The sequence below is a fragment of the Lytechinus variegatus genome, chromosome 7, assembly GCF_018143015.1.
Source record: "Lytechinus variegatus isolate NC3 chromosome 7, Lvar_3.0, whole genome shotgun sequence".
Taxonomy (NCBI): Eukaryota; Metazoa; Echinodermata; class Echinoidea; order Temnopleuroida; family Toxopneustidae; genus Lytechinus; species Lytechinus variegatus.
In genome coordinates, this window is record NC_054746.1 from 30632760 (window position 1) to 30653327 (window position 20568).

Here is a 20568-nt window from a genome sequence, read left to right on the forward strand (position 1 = left end):
CCATGACTACTACAAATTTACCATGCTGCATGTATTGATAACATTCAGTACAAAATAATGAACAGGTCTTTAAGTCAGAGAAAAAGGGGTTTAATAGTCAAAAGCATGAAAAGCAACAAATTTTCCCCTTCGCTAGAGTAAAGAATTATCCAAATTAGTAATAAGGAGAATTGGAATAACAAGGATTATTGATATAAATGCATACTCTGCCTTTATATGTATATCATTTACATGGATAATTATAAATGAAAAATATTGAAATAATTATATATTGAAAAAGAAATTATAGTTATTCTCTATTCAGCAGAATGTACACATGTATGATATGATATTTTCCATCTCCTTCTGCCAATAGAAAAGGAAGTTTAAGTTGTAACCACATTTTATTATTTAAAGATTTTGAAACAGAAATAAATAATTCTTTATTTTGATTTTTTTTATCAATCTGTGCAAAGATGGCACTAAAATATTTTTCATATAAAACTTTTATATAAAAAGTTATGTTTTGAACTATGTCATGACTGTTTGGTACAGCAGGCCTTCATGAAATATTCATGAAACAATTTTTATAAAGGCATAAAACCATCAACATCATTCCAAGAATTTAATTTGCAAATGAAGTGCAGAGAAATATAAAAAGTTCTGTGCTGAACCATGCTATCCACAATACTATACACTACCTCCTAAAGAAATATGAAACTGAGAATTATAATTATTTCATCACAATTAGCATGCAATCCTGAACTGTGAGCAACATTTTAAACCAGGTGGGTGTTTCATAAAGCTGTTCGTAAGTTAAGAGCGACTTTAAGAACGACTGGTGATCCTTTCTCGTGGCAAATGTTAAATTCATTGATGGTTTAGCACGTAAGAAAGGTTCACCAGTCGTTCTTAAAGTCGTTCTTATCTTACGAACAGCTTTATGAAACGGCCCCCAGAACTATGTTATTCTCAAGTATTTTTTTTCTGAATTAGAAATTGAAATGTCACATAAATTCTTAAATATGATTTTGGCCTGCCAAATAACTTTTTTGGACCCTGCCTTTTGTCCTTCATAAGTGCTTCAAGTAAAAGAGGAGGACCTACATGTACAGTATGATTTGCAAATATACGCAGTTAATTAGGATTGTGCATAAGGTATGAAAAAACACAAATAATTCTCAGCTTCCTTTTTATAGAACACAAATTATATTGACAGGCATGCACTACTTCAAATGTGATTTCTATTGCTCCTTCAGTGAATATAGAGGTATGCCTAAATAGTACTACCAGCATTTCAAATTTTGTGAGATGCTAAGAACATTAATTCAATTAATATAATAAGCCATTCCGTAATTACAATTTGCACATGAGCAGACACTGGCTGTAAACCAGAATAGTGCTTTTTAAATCACTTTTAATAGGTGAGCTTGATTATTCATGTTGATTGTCATGCCACAAAAATAGCAATCAAGTGTTCAGTCGTGTCTCATATTTGGCAACAGGTCAAATGAAAGCCAATTAGTTTAAAGCAGATGATGTACAAATTGATAATAGAAACTTTCCCAATTTAAAAACCTTCATGTATATTAAGTCATGTCATATGGTCTATGCAGTGGTTTTTCTGAGAATTGAATATCACAGATCGGTATACCAGGCAAGCTTATATAACATCTTCTTTTAAAATTAACTAATGAAAAAAAAGAACAGGAAAGGTCATTTGCAAATGCTGCTCTAGAGATAATTATGAAATGGCTTATTTATGACTGTTACATAACAGTATCTGCTTTTAAAGATGTATTAACAGTTATAGCCCAACATGCTATTTAGGGGAGAGTGGGGTAATTGAGGCCCCGGATTAAATACAATAAAGACCCTCAGTTAGTTTTTAACTCACTATTGAATATACAGCAATAAAAAAATTGCTTTTAGTCAAGGGGCTTCATCTGCCCCATGTCAACAGGGCAAACAAGGCCCCTCGACAATAGTATTCAATGCTCATTAATATGCAAATTAGATTGACTGGTTCTAACATTTTTATTGGATAATGTTGGTCTTCTGTAGATATAGTATTATGCATTTAATTATGTTTCTACTGCTTTGCATTATTAATGATTGGAAGGATGAGAAAGGGGGCCTTATTTACATGTACCCCACTCCCCCCTCTCAATTAGTCATAATACTGAAGTGCAGCACAGAGAGACACTGAATTTTAGTATAAACACACACATGTTCTTACATGTATAGGGTAATAGTATGTAACACTCAGAAAAATTGTGTTGAGTGCTTATTTCAACTGTATTGCAGATATACAAAATGTACACAATCACCATCATCACCCACAAATACAACAAGGATCTCTGTATACAGTACCAGTCAGCAATCTTTGAGCATACGCGGACACGCGGCGAGCCATCCAACCCGGATGTGTGTCACACGCGCGACTACTTGAGAGCAGGTGCTACTATTTCTCTTCGCGTGTCATTTTGCTCTCGTGTCAATAGCGTGTTACACTCGGCGTCGATCTTTTGTGATCGAGCCATTCGTCATGGTCAAGTGACCAGAGTGTCATACGCGGTTTTTACACTCGACAAATCCGAACAAAAGAGGTCTAATTCGAGTTGCTTTTGCGTACAAGTAGATGTTCATGTATTGCGTTTTGATAGTAAACGCTATGCGATCGAGGTGGACACAGGGAGGCACCGGCCGCGCCGCTGCTCTTGCTGCGCCATGCGGCACGAAGACGGAGAGCACCTGCGCTGCATGCACACTTCACTGGCACGGCGCTCCCGGTTACCGGCCCGGTTCTCCGGCGTGCGACAGCTTGTGGTTGGCTTTGCGTGCTTGATCATGCTCCGGTCAAGCAAAAGCAATTCAGAATTTAAATTTGAAGGAATTAAAAGGAGCCTACATCAAGAGAACATAAGATCTAGGATTTTACTCACATTGTTCTCCCGTTCCTCACCAGTCCCTCAATGACCCAAACAATCCAAGATTCATATGTACAATGTGTATGTTTGTGACGGGTGAGGAGTGTTGGTTGAATGAGGTCAGAGGCGATATCAGTAATGCATGTAAAGGCGTACCACGAAAAAATCAATTCCATTCAAATTTAAGTTTGAAATTTCGAATTATCATCAATTTAAAATACATTGTAATAATCAAAAGAAACACAATATAATGCACACAATAACATAAACAATTAATACAATCAAATGTATAACAGCGTAAGCTTATGAAATGTAATACATTTTGAATTTGGCAAGATAAATGATGAGATCAATTCAGGATCAATTTTATTTTTACAAAACTTAAAGGTTACGTGAATAACAATGAATAAACAGAAAAACAGAGATATGGCATTGCAATCAACTTTACTTGTGGTTGAATTGATTGTACATGTCGGCCAAAGTTTTTATTTTTAAGTATAATATATTGATGTTTGATTATTAAGCCATACAATTAATTTAAGAACAGAGTTCAATAAAAGGTGTAACTGAAACACACTGGAAGTTTTAAAGGTACATGTATCTTACTTCAATATAGAGATTGTAATAAAAATCAATTCAACAAATGTGTGTAATGGATTGTAAATCAGTAGGGGAAGGCGGGGTAAGTTGAGCATAGGGGCAAGTTGAGCCACCAGCCCCAGGCCAATAATGAATGAGTCAGACATTGTGGTGGTGTCATGTATTGATGACCCATAGCATAACCCCTAACCCCACCACATTGTTTTCAACTTTGAAACAAAAAGTAGTTTTTTAGAGGGAAAACTATGAATTTCATCCAAAAAAGTAAAAAAGAGTGTGAAATAGATAAGTGCTTTATAAATACACATGTCTTTAAATATAATAAAGACATGATAACAACATTATTAGTCCAGGTATGGATCTTCATTCTTGTCATAGTCTTTTATATGATGGATGCATAATAAATGTGTGGATACAAAATTATCGCACTAAGTTCGGACTGGGGTAAGTTGAGCCAAACAGCATGGGGCAAGTTGAGCCATGGTAATTCCTATGGTAATGTATCTTAAAAAACAAACAAACCATAAAAATTGATTGAAATGCTTGCTGAAAGGAGCAAATTTACATGACTGCTCTTTTCCTTTTAAAGGATGTTAGTATTTATAGAGAATTAGCAAGTGAAAAAACTTTAAACAAAAAAATGACATGCTGGTTCTCCCCTCATACATTTTGTACATAGTTTTTGTGGCTCAACTTACCCCAGAAGGTGGCTCAAACTTACCCCATATATGGGGCAAGTTGAGCCATTTGACATCGTTTTTTTCAAAGGTCACGGTGACTTTCAGTGTGGGGATAGAAAGTTATTTATAGGTGGAAAATATTTCAGAAGAATTAAATTTCAAGGCAAGGTACTTATTTCGACAAGATTATTAATCATATCAATTCTAACATGCAAAAAGCAAAAACTGTCACAACTTACCCCGCCTTCCCCTACATGTAGATGTACTACAGTTGTAGATACATACATGTATACATGTAGATGCCTTATTGATACAAACTCTGTAAGATCGCCGAGGAACCCGGCGCAGAGGACAAAAAAAAAAAAAACTACTCCGATCCAGACGTACACAAGTGAAATCTTGGATTTATCAGTCGATATGACATACAATACATAAATAATGTACAGGTACGTATAGCCGAGGCGCAAGTCATGTCTCGTGAAGACGAAATTATAAAGCAGTGCAGAACTCTACACAATATACATTCTGTAGACGCACTGGGAATAGTTTGTAAGTAGATTTATTCAATTCTGGGTGGATTATCATAAATATTCACGCAACTACGACCGGGCGGTTAACAGTTACCGTATCAGTGGAGCGGAGCTGCCAGTCGCCGCGCACCGCTAGCGCGGCCCGTATCATGCGGCGGATCAGCGGACCGTGCTATCCGCTTCATGCTCGAGAGCGGAATCGAGCGGTTCATATGCTGTGCGACATAACATGATATCATTCGCGCGGAGTGTCATTTTTACACTTGACACTCGGCTAGAGCGAGCGGACACACAAGCGCCGACCGAGTGTCAGTTCTACACTTGTCACTCTGTAAACAATGGACGCACCTCTCGTGTCAAAAATCAGAACACTCGAATACATGGCAGAGTGCGCTCTAGCGTGACATTTGCGTGTCAATACGCTGCGACGGCCGGAAATGGCTCGCCGCGTGACCGAGTGTACTCAAAGATTGCTGACTGGTACTGTATGATTAGATGATTGTTATGTAGATAAGCATTACATATTCTAAAACATGAAAATATTGAGCGTCTCATTTTCACAATAGCATGTGTTTTCTTTATTGCAAAATAAAGAGTTTCTATCTTTATTGACAACTAAGGTAAAATATATCTATAGTTTAAAGCAATGAAAGATATTGTTCTGATTTTTAGTGCTCCACGAAATAAAGACAGAATATCATAATTATTCACTAACAAAAAATTACAGATTTTGTGACACTCATTAATATACATGTACGTATAATGGGGTGCATACTTTTGTATGTTTTCTTTGAATGTTGAAAGAAGAATGTGACACCTGGCATTCCTTACAAGTTATAGACTTAAGTTACTGCTAAATTGTTTCTGTTCTGTTTCTGGAGTTTTTTTTTTTACCTGGTATGATTATCAGATACTACTACATGAAATAAACGATAAATGTTTCTTTTTTCTCTCTCTCTCTCTCTCACTTGTCCATGTTTTTTTTCCAAACTTCCAATTCCCCTGAGGGATAACATAATTCTGGAAATAAATAATATTTGATTTATATCTTCAAAATGAAAATCATTGGATTCTTGAGGCAGTAACAAAGAAAATTATGATCAAGATTTTTTTCAAGAGAAGACAAGGTATTACTATACATCTTCTTTTTCACAAATGAACTGCATCTTGCTGAAATTCATTCATGAAATTCTATATATAAAATCTTATATTTTTTCAAATAATCTTTTTTAAAGCAAATATGAAGCTTTTTCATCAATGACTTTAGAAAATTGCAACTTATTTGTATATTTGCTATGTTTGGAAATCTCTGATATAATCTGATAATGTAAATTTGTTGAAGAACAAATACCCAAGAGAATATTAATGATTCATATCAACCTATTTGTCACCATAATCCAATTACATGAATCTGTTAGTAAAAATATATATACTCCTCTTTAGGCTTGGGAGCCAGCGCCGGGTAATCGAGTCTACCCGATTCTCAATGCCAGAGTCGGGGAGTCGACCCTGATCTCTGGAGACTCGAGTACCAAGCGGCGGCGGTTCTGAGATAAAGGGACTCGAGTCTTTGCCATGCTCTCTCATTCATGGACGAAAATCGGCCCCAGCGCCGACTCTCAGCGCCGAATCCAAGCACTGAGATAAAATAAATGTGGAATTTGGAGCCGAAGAGTCACATACTTCGAGCAGAATGTTTCTCTGCTTGGAGCCTGCAGTATACCGCGTGTATTAGGCTCAGTGTGCATGACTGCATGTGGTATGGAGATGCATCGTGTGCATTGTGTGTACTGTGTATGTGTGTGTATGTGACTGTAAAATGCCAGTAGAGACCACGTGCGTTGTGGTGAGCGACACTTGTGATTGTATCATGAAAGTTAGTGTATTGGGATTTGTGTGTGGAATGTGTGAGAAGGTGTAAGATTTTGGCTGACTGAATAGATGATTGCTCCCCCCCCCCCTCCCATTTATGTACACTCTCCAGCCCCATGCCGATCCTTCCCCCAAAGCTTCTCTCTCCTCATTCCTTCTTTTCTTCCAAACTTTATTTCCCTTTTATTCTTGTTAATTTCTCCTTTTAGAAGTTGTAATTCACTACGAATTTCATTATAATTTTAATGAAGTGTTTATCACCTCTTGTTTATAAATATTTTTATATATCTGTTCAAAATAAGTTTACTTAAATTCGTTTTCCTTATTTTATATGCAGCATATACCCCATGTTTCGAAATCAATGATAATCTTCAGGACATTAAGTCTCCTAGCTCTTTTATTGTCTCCCTTTTGAATTTAAATGCATTGATAAACAAGCATTCTTTATATTACTATGAGATATATCTTTATTTGCATATCGCTTTGAGTGAATATCATGTTTATTAACCATCCTTTATACTTTAATTAATGATTGAAACGTACACATAAAACTACGCATTTTACAGTTTGTTTGAACAGTAAAGGTATTGTGGGCTTCGAAGGTTCTACTGTATTTTTTCCTTTCCTGAATATTTCTCATCTGGAAAATGTCATTCGAGAGTGTCAATAAATATTTTTGTGGGGAGGAGAAATGAAGTAGTTTGGAGGAGATAACCCCAGTGGAGGGGGTGTTTAGCAAATAATTTCGCTTTTGTGGTCATTCCCTCCTGTCAGTTGCATTTTCTTTCATTCCAAAATCCCATTGATAACGTTTGCTTGCTAGTCTTAAATGAGAGTCTTGCCTTATTGGAATATTGGCGAGAAGTTAATAATAAAAAAATGATGTTATTGTTCTGTCAGTAATAAAAGTAGAGATTCAACTATGGATATTTTTCAGTCATATTTCATTTAATCTTAGTTATTTTAATCCAAACATTCATTTTTTTTTCAATGATGAATTTCACCTTTGACCAGTTCGCCATTTTCTTAAGTGACTGAAAAAAAATACTGAAAACGTAGACTATAGTCCCTCAATTCAGGGACATCAACCTTCGCCAATTTGTTTACAAAACTTTCTTTGTCTCCGTCATGTATTGCACAATCTTGAGAAGCACATGTTTGGAAATCTGATATTCTTGCGGTGGTGGGGGGGGGGGGGGGGTACGAGATTGCCGCCCTTTTTATTCTGTTTTGGTTTGGCTGCCACATGGCCTCTCTCACTGTCTGGAGAAATTAGGTCAGGTAAAATTTGCAAAGACGTGGATAAGTTCATTTCAATTAGAGGCTTTGCGAGGCTTCCTTGATAGATGATTTGGAAATTGGCAGTTTTGGTTCTGGTAGGCCTTTTTAATTTGTCTAGAATCTCTAACTGATACGAACGCTTAACAATTCAATGACCTTCATGACATATATCATTTGTATGAATAATTTTTAAGTCTTTTTAAAATGTGTCAAAAATGTATGTACGAAGGATATTTGTTCAACTTAATAACATTTGCAGGTATGTCTGTATGATAAAATAAATTACCTCAGAACTGTACAAATTAAGAACTTTCTTTTTCTTTGACATTGTCTTCAGACACGAATACAGATCTTTCTAGATTAATTTGACAAATAATGGGCTAAAACACTAAATAGTAAACACGCAAAGCTCACATCAACCAAGTATCAAACATTCAAACTTGGATTAAATCATGGAGATTCTACCTCCCATTAATCAACTCAGATATCATTCAAGCACCAAAATCAATCTATCATCACAACACTAAAATCGGAAACAATCACTTCAAAGAAACAATGCGAAGGTCAAACCACGGTGAAACATGTGCTGTGTTTGTTATCTTTGCAGCGAGTTGATCTTGTGATGATGGGGAGAGAATTTTTGTGTGTGGTAACTGTGGTTGATGTTTGCAATGCAGTGAGTTGGATCTTGTGATGACTGGGGAAAGGACCAGGGAGTTGGGAGAAGAACCGAAACAAGCGTACACCGAGATAAAGGTATCAAGTGTAGGGGCATAATTGAGGCATTGTCTCAAAGCTCATTATCGGCGCTGGGAGTCGACTCTCTCTGGAACCGACGCCTGGGGCAAGAATCGGAGTCGACTCTCGCCAAGACTAGAACCGCCCAAGCCTACTCCTCTTGTTTAAAACTTTCACATGAAAGCAGAACATATATATATGTTCAAATAGCTATATCACATTCTTGTAAGACAACAGGTAACTCTGCCAAGTCGAATCTCTTGGGACCAGAGAAATCTGTTAGTCTTTGGTAAAATTTGACTTAGAAGAGGTATATAACACGTTTTCAACAATCTGGTCAAAAATTGCTTTGATTTAAATAGGCGATTATTCATAGAAGATTGACTTAGGCAGAATTACCTGTACATCAGAATTTGAAGAAAAGAGAAAAATGGAGTGTTTAGTACCGTACTTCAATATTTTTTTTCTATTCTAAACTACTTACTAAATTTCTCTCCAAATTTCATTGAAACTTCATTTGAATTGTGTTTCTTGTTACAACACTACTGCACGATCCATTCATTAGAACAAACTAAAATTTCAAAAACCCTCTACAAGAAGAACATTTTGAGCATGCTTTTATCCAGCCCAATTTAAGAATTTGTATTACCAAACAGCTTATCAACCTTTATATTACGTGAAAGAAAACATATCAAATATCCAAGTGCCTCACAAAATCTCTTTGCAAATTTAAGACATTTTCATATTTCACCAAACCAATAAAAAGCATTATCCAATGGAGAAAAGCAAGAAAAGATATTGATAATAAGAATAAAATTTATGTTAGTCAGAATTTGTAAGCAGCCCAATCAAAAGATTTTAGTTTTTATGATCTATTAAAAAAACATCTATAAGAAGAAACACATAACAAAAACTGCCCTGTAACAGTAGAAAAGTGCAGAGAAGGTGTGAATTTAGTCTGTACTCCAGACCATGCAGTTCCCGACACTTACTAATCATTAGAACAATGGCTTGGACGACTAAAGATGATACACATAAATCAGACACAAAAACAAAGAAAAGAAAATAAGATAGAAGCAAGAAAAAAAAATGAAATTATACTCAAATTTTCAAAAAATTATGCAAATGATAGAAATAAAAGTGCCTGAAATAATGTAAGCGTAGATGTTTAAGACAACTTTCAGTGTCAGAAAGAAAAGTTCTGATAAAATTGACATTTGATCCACTCTTAATTGTAAAAATGTTGTGTAATGCACAAATTAAGAATTGTAAATTTCTTTTTCTACATAGGGTTATCAAATTTATACAAATAATATTTTAAATGTATGCAAAGCAAAGAATTTGGCTAGTGGAGGGAAAATATCAAAAGTAACATTATCAACTGAGAAATAATGATACACTATAAAAACTTAAGCAATGATCCCTCATACAAGACGGTTATAATTCTTCCTAGATATATCACTCTAAGACATAACTTGAGCTTCATGCACTTTTTCTTTTCATAGATCTAATTTTCAAATCTTATTACAATTTAACATTGAAACTATTGACTCTGTTTGTGGATAGCACTAAGATTTACATCATAATACTACACAAACAATACATGTATACAAACCAAAATCATAATAATAATTGATACAGAGCACTATTATTCTTTGAACTAGCCTCTCCAATAATATCCTGGCCTGGCTAGCAAGCAATTGCAGTTCTTAAAGCGTTCAATGAAGTACAATATATCAAATGCTGTTTGATCATAAACAAGAATTTATTATTTTTTTCTTAATCCATTTTTGTTTTTAGATGGGAGGCAAGATTCATCATATTCAACAATTCTCTCAGTAGATTACAAAATGAATTTTGTGTATTAAAAAAATAAAAAAAATATATCAGCCTACCTTTCCATTGAGTATAGCTTCGGTTTGAGTGATCCTCTAGAACTAGCAGGTCTCAGGGATGAAGCAGAACCGCCACTCACAGACGACCTACTCAAACTGCCAGTCCTCTCCTCTCGGCCATCAACAGAGGGCGGTGTGTAGCGATGGTCACATACGCCTCGCAGGAGGACTTCTGCCAGCTCCCTTGCAAGCGTGGTGCGAATGTTCTGCGAGGTTCGAGTCTCAACAGCTTTCAAAATGTGTCGGAAACGATTGATACCCTGATCCAGTTTTCTGAAGAAAAAAAACAGATTAAAAATATGTGATACATTTATCACTTTGTAATTTTTTTTTTCACTTGCCAACTTCCTCTGAGGCAATCAGATGGAAGGGTTTTAATGTTAAAATGAAGATAAGTCACCCTTACAGTTTCACTTTTATGAGAAGTTAACACCAACAGTGTGTTTAATCACAGCAGGTGTTGTCCATCACCAAAACTGGAATAAAATTTTATGACTAACAGACTCATCAGCTCATAAAATAAGGTCTTCATCGCACTTTCCCCGGCCTGACAATGCCTGGATCAAGCTAAGAACCGTCTGTGATGGGACAACTTATTTGGCTGAGGCCCAAAGTATCTGAGGTATTTCAAATACTTTTCACAAAGTCTAGTTTCAGCAAATCATAAACCACTCCCCGTGAAATCTCAAGAAGTAGTGCCAGTTAAATGACAATGGCATGCATACCCTTGCTGTATGTAGATAAGTGGTGCTCTCTGTACAGCTGTTTCTAGGACTGGTCCTACTATATGACTCCCTGACCCTAAACTGCTGGAGCTTGAAGATGTTGTGTTTGCTTGCTGACCTTTCTCAATTTCCTGTATGATTAAATAAAAATCACAAGTATAAAAGAAATATACACATATCTCAAGTAGAATGACTGATTATGACCAATCTGAAGAAAAATTACTTTTTTTTGATATCTGAAACTTACTGGAACTTGATGGTTTGTAGACAAAGCCTATATGAAATTCCCAAATTCAGTGGATAATGGGATAACACAAATCTGTAAACATCAAGTTTAATGATGCAAGGTAATTGCCATCTTCCACAAAATACATCTGTGTGAGAAAAACAATAGCATGCATTTTCAAGCGCCATTGGCAGATACAAGCCATGTCAAAGATTTTCTTTTACTATTTTTAGCAACATGACCCATTATTCTTTTATTCATTGCACTAATGGGGAAATAGATGTGTAAATATCATAAACAATAACACAGAAATACTTTTTATCATTACCATAGCATTAGAAATAGGATTCAGCAAGCTACACAAGGAAAAGGTGTGACTAATCACTTGTTATACTAATGTCCACAGCAATGGGCAAAAGCATGAATTCTAAGGAAATAATGGAGGTCAGTAAGAGCTTAAAAGAGCTGCTGACCTTAATTATATTTAAAAATCCTATTATTTGTTTCTTTTTATCCTATTTTTCCAAGGCTAAAATACAATTTCTTTAAAACTTTAAAAACATGCAAGAAATCATCATTCTCACAGGTTTCAAAAATAAAATTTTTAGGGGAAATATCCTGTCAAGAATCACTTTCCCCTTGAAAATCCTACCAAATAGGACAAAATCCTACTAATTGGTAGCTCTGCTTGAACATTTAATGAATGACTATTTCATACCTGTAGATAGTAGAGAGCCAGGTCGCCTGCTCTTTCGTAATTGGCAATGATCTCCTCTCCATGTTCTTCTTTCTTCTTCCCATCCCCTTGTTTAGCTGCTAGTTTCTCCATGCACATCCCTAAATGAGATGGAAGAAAATAAACATCATGACACAAATAATATGTTGCACATGATAATCATGAATTTTAATACAACACACTCATTGAGGAAATTGCTTTCATTTTTTCCTTCACAAATGTTATCCTCATTTTCTGGCCAATAAAAACTGTCAAAACAATGAAAAGTAGTGAAAGTTGTATAAGAAGGCTTAATTTTCCTAATAAAAAAGCTTCATCACAAATAAAGTATAAAATAATTCATATAAAAGGAGCTCATAAATTTTCAAAATAGCAATCATACATCAATACACTCATTATTGCTAGGCAAATTACAAAATATAAATATATAATCTTAAGCAATGTTTTAAAAATATTATCAAGCGTGAAGACACTTACTCAAAACAAATATTGAGTACCACATATATGCATGGTTTGAAAGGCTATTGCTATTTTACATCAAATAAATAAATCTTTCTCCATTTAGTTCAACCTTCTAAGCAATTTTGATATACTTTATCGTAGCATGAAAAAGAAAAGTAACTGTTTAAGAAAATGTAATAATTTTTTTTGTAAATTTATATATCTAGGCTATTCCTATTTTACATCAAATAAATATTTCGTTATTTAATCCACCCTTCTAATCAGTTTAACAATTTTAAGTCTTTAAGTCTTACAATGATCTTTTATGAAACACCCCCTATGCCAACTAACCCCTAACTGCGAATGCCTCTGCCATGATCTTCAACCTTGTGCAAGGAACCTCCTGGCTGGTCATGTCATCAAGTTTAGCTTTATCTAAATTCTTGATGGCTTCTTCATATTCACCCATGGCTAAGTGGACTTTGGAAAGGAGAAGGTGCGACTCTGCATACAGTATATGCTAAAAACAAATCAAAAATGGAAAAAAGTGCAAAGAATACTCCCAACACAAAGAGAAACTGTATTAGACTTAATAAACATATTTTATAGTAAAAGAAAATACTAAATCTGAAAAAAAAATTATATCATGCTGTTAAATGCCAGTAGTTGCAGTAAACACTGATTTCATGAGAAAGTCTGTAAAACCTGGCTTAATTGTCAGTATATCATCGAGGATCTAGATCTGGTACAGTTACATAAACTGAACTTTGTGAAATCTTAAAATCTGCGCTGAAAAATGTTCACACTGAAGATCACCAACACAGACAGGAACATGTGGGACAATGTATTATTATTGCTGGAATAAAGACCCGATGGAAGTGACCGAATCCGCGCTTATTTTGCTTATATCTCAGCAATTACACAATTTCTTCCAGAATCCTTTGGCACATATTTTTTATTCATACAAACAGACACTTTGGTGGTCATTATATTAGATTCTGTAAAAAGTCATTTTGAGATCGTTACCAAAACTGGAATTGATCTTTAATATACATTCAGCTGGAGAACAAAAAATACTGCATAAAAAAAGCATTCTATACCTTTGAAAAAATGTCAATTAATAATTGCAAGCCATTTCATAATTAATGCCTGTAATGATCAAATGTAACTCTTACATCCTATTGACCTATTCTGTATTGAAATTGAGAAATTTTATCATATTTTCATCCAATCATTCATGACCAGTTTACTGAAAGGCAGAACATCAAAGAATATTCTGCAAAAATATCATAGTACCCATTGTACCTTTGCGCCTTTAGCAGCAAGGAGGAGATGGGACCTGGCTGATGAGAGCTCCTTCTTAGCTTTTGCTGCTGTCTCATGATTGGGTGGATTCTGAATCAAGTACAACTCCAGCTCACATTCCCCAGCGGCAAGATGAAGCAAAACCTCTGTGAAGGTTAGATTTAAATTAAAATTACAAGGCAATGCAATATGTTAGTGTCCACATCTACATGTTTGAATCTACACAAATGTAGTTGCAGCATAAAATGATTCCATTATAATAATATAAAGCCTTTAAAAGTTAGGTTAAAGGGGTACTCCAGGCTAAAATAAGTAGAGGAAAATTCACAAAGCAAATGCTGAAAATCTCCTCAAAATATGATAACAAATACCAGTGTTATTACTTATTAAATTAAGTTTGATTAAGTTATTGAATTAAATTTTTAAAATATTTTGTGTAAACAGGTCAATATACACAGTCATGAATAAGCAATAGGGTGGGCTGATCCCTATCTTCCTTTTTCATATGATATTACATGAAATCATAATTATTTCATATTTTCATACATGTGTGAATGATATGTCCCTTGTAACACAAGGCAAAAGCGATATTGTGTCTCGCCCACTTATGAAAATAACCAGAAATATTGTGATTTGCCAGGGCACGCAAGAGAATTATATCGAAACTTCATTGTGAAATGACTAGGATGGAATAACACTTGTCATAAGAGCCTTGCTCGTAAACCTTTGACCTTACCATGTGACCTCCCACTGCAGCATAACATGCAGGTTCCCCAAGTCCATCTACCATCCAAGTTTGGTTGAAAAACGACTTACGGTTGCGGAGTTAGGTGTCACAAGAGTCTTGCATGTAAACTTTAACGTTGACCTGAAAATGGCCTTTGACCTTATCATGTGACCTCTGACTGCAGCATTAAAAACCAATCCCCAAAGTCCATCTACCATCCAAGTTTGGTTGAAATTCGGCTTACGGTTGTGAAGTTAGGTGTGATAAGAGAATCTTGCATGTAAACTTTAACATTGACCTGAAAATGACCTTTGACCTTACCACGTGACCTCCAACTGCAGCATTATATGCCGATCCCCAAAGTCCATCTACCATCCAAGTTTGGTTGAAAAACGAATTACGGTTGCGGAGTCAGGTGTCACAAGCATCTTGCATGTAAACCAGGGCTCCACACTAACCCATTTTTTCTACTGGTCCAACCTATTCATGTCGGACCAGTAGATACCCAGTTTTTCAAATTTTTACTGGTCCGAACCTAAAATCTACTGGTCCCAAAAAGTAAAGAAAACATTTAAAAAAAGGCGCAAGTTTATTTTTCTAGCCTTTCGTGACCCCCCCCCCCCCCGTAAAACGAAGGAATGAAGGACAAAAAGAAAGCAAGACAGAAACGAAGAGAGTAAGAAAGAAAGAAAGAAGGAAGGAAGGAAAGTCAGAAAGAAAGAAAGGATGGAAGGAAAGAAGGAAGGAAGGAAGGAAGGAAAGAAGTAAGGAAAGAAGGAAGGAAGGAAAGAAGGAAGGACAGTAAGAAAGAAAGGATGGAAGGAAGGAAAGTAAGAAAGGATGGAAGAAAGGAGGGAGGAAGGAGGGCGGAAAGAAGGGAGGAAAGAAGGAAGGAAAGAAGGAAGGAAAGTAAGAAAGGATGGAAGGAAAGAAGGAAGGAAAGAAGGAAGGAAGGAAAGAAAGAAAGAAGGAAGGAAGGAAAGAAGGAAAGTCAGAAAGGATGGAAGGAAGGAAGAAAAGAAGGAAGAAAGGATGGAAGGAAGGAAAGAAGGAAGGAAGGAAAGTAAGAAAGAAAGAAAGGATGGAAGGAGGGAGGAAGGAAGGGAGGAAAGAAGGGAGGAAAGAAGGAAGGAAGGAAAGTAAGAAAGGATGGAAGGAAAGAAGGAAGGAAAGGAGGAAGGAAGGAAGGAAAGAAGGAAGGAAGGAAAGTCAGAAAGAAAGGATGGAAGGAAGGAAGAAAAGAAGGAAGAAAGGATGGAAGGAAGGAAAGAAGGAAGGAAAGAAGTAAGGAAAGGAAGGAAAGTAAGAAAGAAAGAAAGGATGGAAGGAGGGAGGAAGGAAGGGAGGAAAGAAGGGAGGAAAGAAGGAAGGAAAGTAAGAAAGAAAGGATGGAAGGAAGGAAAGAAGGAAGGAAAGAAGGGAGGAAAGGAGGAAGGAAGGAAGGAAAGAAGGAAGGAAAGAAGGAAGGAAAGGAAGGAAAGAAGGAAGGAAAGAAGGAAGGAAAGAAGGAAGGAAAGAAGGATGGAAATAAGGAAGGAAGGAAAGAAGAAAGGAAAGAAGGAAGGAAAGAAGGAAGGAAGGAAAGAAAGAAAGGATGGAAGGAAGGAAGGAGGAAGGGAGGAAAGAAGGGAGGAAAGAAGGAAGGAAAGTAAGAAAGGATGGAAGGAAAGAAGGAATGAAAGAAGGAAGGAAAGGAGGAAGGAAGGAAAGAAGGAAGGAAAGAAGGAAAGAAATAGAGAAAAAAAAATAAAAGAAAGATTGAAAAGAAAGAAGGGAAGAAAACAGGAAGAAAACAGAGGAAGAAAGCTTAAACTATTATCATAAATAATTTGTTTCTTTTTTGGCTCAATTAAAATAGCTACGAAAGTCAGAAACCAAGTGTATCAACACACACATAAATGCATATGTGGGGCTATATGTATTCAGACGATACCACCCGAGACCCGATCTGTTTGAACCAAACAGAAGTGAAAATTTACCCTTTTACTGCTTACAGATGACAGAGTTACTCCAATTTTTAGGAAATATGGACATTATAAGAGCCTTTCATGAGTATGAACCGTGAATTTTGACAGTTCTGTGAGAGATTTCTGCCAGAGTTTAGCCAGGTTTCGTTCGTGCGGCCAGTGGAGAATTCACCATGTGGATTGTGTGGCTGACTACATGTACACTGTCCGCATGCTGTATAGTACTCTAGTAACACGTGCGATTCATCCTGTGTGTATTCTGTGTGTGAATTGCAGAATTGAACGGGGGAAATGGTTTGCTGTGAATTTGACCATTTCTGGAAAAGTTATTGGCCCAACAATGGTTTTTATTACTGGTCATGTCGGACCCTTAAATCTTGCTATTTTTGGAAAAATTACTGGCCCGACAATGATATTTTTTACTGGTCATGTCGGACCAGTAAATCTTCCAATTTCTGAAAATCTACTGGCCCAACAGCGATTTTTACCGGTCTGGGACCGTCGGACCGCCGCTAGTGTCGAGCCCTGTGTAAACTTTAACGTTGACCTGAAAATGACCTTACCATGTGACCTCAGACTGCAGCATAACATGCAGGTCCCCAAAGTCCATCTACCATCCAAGTTTGGTTAAAAAGCGACTTACGGTTGCGGAGTTAGGTGTCATAAGAGAGTCTTGCATGTAAACTTTAACGTTGACCTAAAAATGACCTTTGACCTTACCATGTGATATCCAACTGCAGCATAAGATGCAAGTCCCCCAACTCGATCTAATCTACCATCCAAGTTTGGTTGAAAAGTGACTTACGGTTGCGGAGTTATGTGTCATTAGGTTTGTGATGGACGGAAGACAGACAACATTTGGATCCCTATAGGGGGTATCTCACTGGGCTTGAAACTAGTTCGCGACTACAAATTTTGCTAGTTGCAGAGACGTCTCATGAAAATTACAGAGTCTCCGAGGAGTCGCAAGAAGATTAAACATGATTAATATTTTGGAGACTGTTTCTAGTCTCCGCGAAGTCTCCATCAGTTACTGCGACGTCTCGGAGACTAATGATATCCGCGACTGCTGAGACGTCGCCGCGATGTCTCAGAGACATCGCGAAGACCTGCTGGAGACCAAAAAAAATTATAATACATTGCGGAGACGTCTCCGCGACACTTCTTTACACTGTTTGACCCACTTCAGAAACCACGTGACTGAACGCGTGCTGATATCCCTCCTCCTGCTCCAAGTCAGGTGTATGATCTTTCAAACGTAGACCTAAGCGTATATAGGCAGGAGGAAGTCTCGGATACGTCTCAGCGACGTCTCAGCAACCTTTCGGAGACCCTGGCAAACTACCAGCCAAGTCACTGCGACTGCCCGGAAACATCTCGGAGACGTCGCCGAGACTGCCTGAAACGTCTCGGAGACTCGCTTGCAATTAAGAAATGTCTCAAGGACGTCGCAGCGACTACTTGGAGACTTTCCCGCAACATCGCCGCGACTGTCGGGCTAGTGCTTGTCACCTGCTCTGGAGACGTCTCTGAGACAACGCAAAGACGTCTCCTTGGTGAGAGCGCAAGCCATTTTTGTCTCCGAGACGTCTCCGCGACTGCAGCGACTGATAAGTTGGAGACTGTCGCGGCGACGTCTCCGTTGGTGAGATAGAGCCTTCTGTCTCACCTTCACCTCTCGTGGGCGAGACAAAAATCAGTTGCAGGCTTGCAGCAATAATTGTCTTATACAAAACAGTAATGTGACATGTCTAACTAATTGTTACTACTCGGGACTACTTCTGTTTCTGGTAACTCCCATAGGAACTCGGCAGGACAGTCTTTTGCTGGTTAACACCAAGCTGGCATATAACCAATTACCTAGATTAATCAGTCATAGTGGCTGATGTTATAGACAACAGATATCACTCTTGTGCCTTTTTTTCTCTGTTCTCTTTCTTTCCTTCTTTCTCTTCAATCTTTGTTTCTTCCCTCTCTTCTTTCATTTTTTGTTTCTGTCATTCTTTTTTAAATTTTCTTCTGTCTTTCGTTCTTTCTATCCTTTGAATATTTTTCTCTCTCTTTCTTTCTTCTTTGATTTCGTTATTTCTTTAACTCTTTAGTCCATTCATCCTATATTTATCTCTTCTTTCTCTCCTTTCTTTCTTTTTACCCTTTCTTTCCTTCATTCTTTGCTACTTTCTTTGTTTATCTCTTCCTTCCATGGGTTCCATCAATCCTTTCTTTACCCTTTTTGTTTATTTCTTCCTTTTTTCAGCCCTTTCTCTCTTTCTTTTATTCCTTCCTTCCATTCTTTCTGTCTTTTTTTCTTTCCCTTTTCCCTTAGTTCCATTTATCCTTTACCTTTTCTCTTTTTTTTACTGCTTGCTTCCTTTCTTCATTCGTTCTTTTATTCCTTCCTTTCTTTGTCTTTTGGTCTTTCTTTTTTTTCTTTCATCTATTCTTTATCTTTACTTTCTTTTTTACATTACTTGCTTGCTTCATTCCTTCCATTCTTTTTTCCTTCTTCCTATCATTTTACCTTTTATTTCTTCCTTCTTTCAATCCTTCCTTTCTTTTGCCTTTCTTTTTTTCCTTCTTTCCATCTCTCCTTTTAGTTTTACCCTTTCTTTTTTTAATGCTTTCTTCATTACTTTCTGTCTTTTGTTATTTCTTTCTTATTTTTGTCCTTTCTTTCCTTCCTTTCTTTCTTTTAGTTCTTTTTTTTTCTCTTCCTTCACACCTAGCTTTTCCTTTTCTTTTTTTGTCTTTCATTCATTCATGCCCTCTATTATGGGGGGGGGGGCAAGAAAGGACAGCAAAATAAACTCGCGCCTTTTTTAATGTTTTCTTTATTTTGGGGGACCAGTACAGTCAATTTTAGATTCGGACCAGTAAAAATGAAAAAAAAACTGGGTATCTACTGGTCCGACATGAATAGGTTGGACCAGTAGAAAAAAAAGGGTTAGTGTGGAGCCCTGCATAATATGGCCAAATCTAGTCTTGAGGACGCAATGATGATGATTTTTTTAAATATGTCATATATTTCTTCATCATTGACGTCTTGACACTCTCTCCATAGTGCCTTCAGCGAATGACCAAAACAAAGATGGATTCCCCAAAAAAATCCATCCTTTTAATTTACATAATTTACATATATTGATATGAATTACTTATGATCACAAAATAAATTTTAATATTTGTTAAATAAGATTTTTTATCTCTAAATTGTTCGTTAAGACGGCATTGCTTTCCGGAAGTACGTCATACATAAGCGGTTCAAGGGTCGACGCTATTGTATTTCCGTTGTTTACATGTGGAACGAGGGGTCTACGCGGCATCAGTTAGGTAAGAAATCTTCATTTTTTTACATTTTTAAATAGTAATATTTAAAACCTTCCTACGCATTAGGCGTAGGAAGGTGTAAGAATTAATAAAATTAAATGAATGCTCTTTAATTCGGTTTAAAAGGATGGATTTTTTGGGGGAATCCATCTTTGTTTTGGTCGTTCGCTGAAGGCACTATGGAGAGAGTGTCAAGACGTCAATGATGAAGAAATATATGACATATTTAAAAAAATCATCATCATTGCGTCCTCAAGACTAGGCCAAATCGTGGTTTTGGAATTTGGGAACCACTCGTCGATTTGTAATTGTACACGCGCACTTGTGTACAAAGTGAATGGAGGTGGAAATAGGGAACCGTGCGTGTGACTGACATGACCGAATATAAAACTAAAGCGCTGCAGTATGAAGTGAACGGTGGGTCCCAATATCACGATAATGCCCATAATATCAGTTATATCAAACTCACATGACCAATCAAGCTAAAGGCGGCGGAGCTCTCCAACTGCGGGGAGAGTTCAGGCCGGTGCGCCGGTACGTCTACGTCTACGTCGCATAATTCTCTGCAGCGAAAAGCATAGCGGGCCTAGGCACTACACAGTTGAAAACGAA

At 36.7% G+C, this 20568-nt stretch overlaps 1 protein-coding gene and 1 long non-coding RNA gene across 7 annotated transcripts in view; one reads left to right on the top strand and one right to left on the bottom strand.

The window, feature by feature from the left end:
* Positions 1 to 20568, bottom strand: part of LOC121418979 (tetratricopeptide repeat protein 7B-like) — a 39830-nt gene that overhangs the window by 19056 nt on the left and 206 nt on the right. For 4 of the 6 annotated variants that reach the window (XM_041613233.1, XM_041613229.1, XM_041613230.1 and 1 more), the window contains exons 2-7: positions 13939 to 14084; positions 12985 to 13153; positions 12175 to 12293; positions 11231 to 11361; positions 10506 to 10778; positions 9603 to 9629 (exon numbers count right to left, since the gene is read on the bottom strand). In XM_041613233.1, coding sequence (XP_041469167.1) covers positions 9603 to 9629; positions 10506 to 10778; positions 11231 to 11361; positions 12175 to 12293; positions 12985 to 13153; positions 13939 to 14084 — 865 coding nt within the window. The remainder of the gene's footprint in view (positions 1 to 9602; positions 9630 to 10505; positions 10779 to 11230; positions 11362 to 12174; positions 12294 to 12984; positions 13154 to 13938; positions 14085 to 20568) is intronic. The other 2 variants (XM_041613232.1, XM_041613231.1) reach the window with 1 other exon arrangement.
* Positions 6157 to 20040, top strand: LOC121418981. Its single transcript, XR_005970535.1, has 3 exons — positions 6157 to 6634; positions 17448 to 17451; positions 20029 to 20040. It is a non-coding gene; the product is annotated as an uncharacterized LOC121418981 (long non-coding RNA).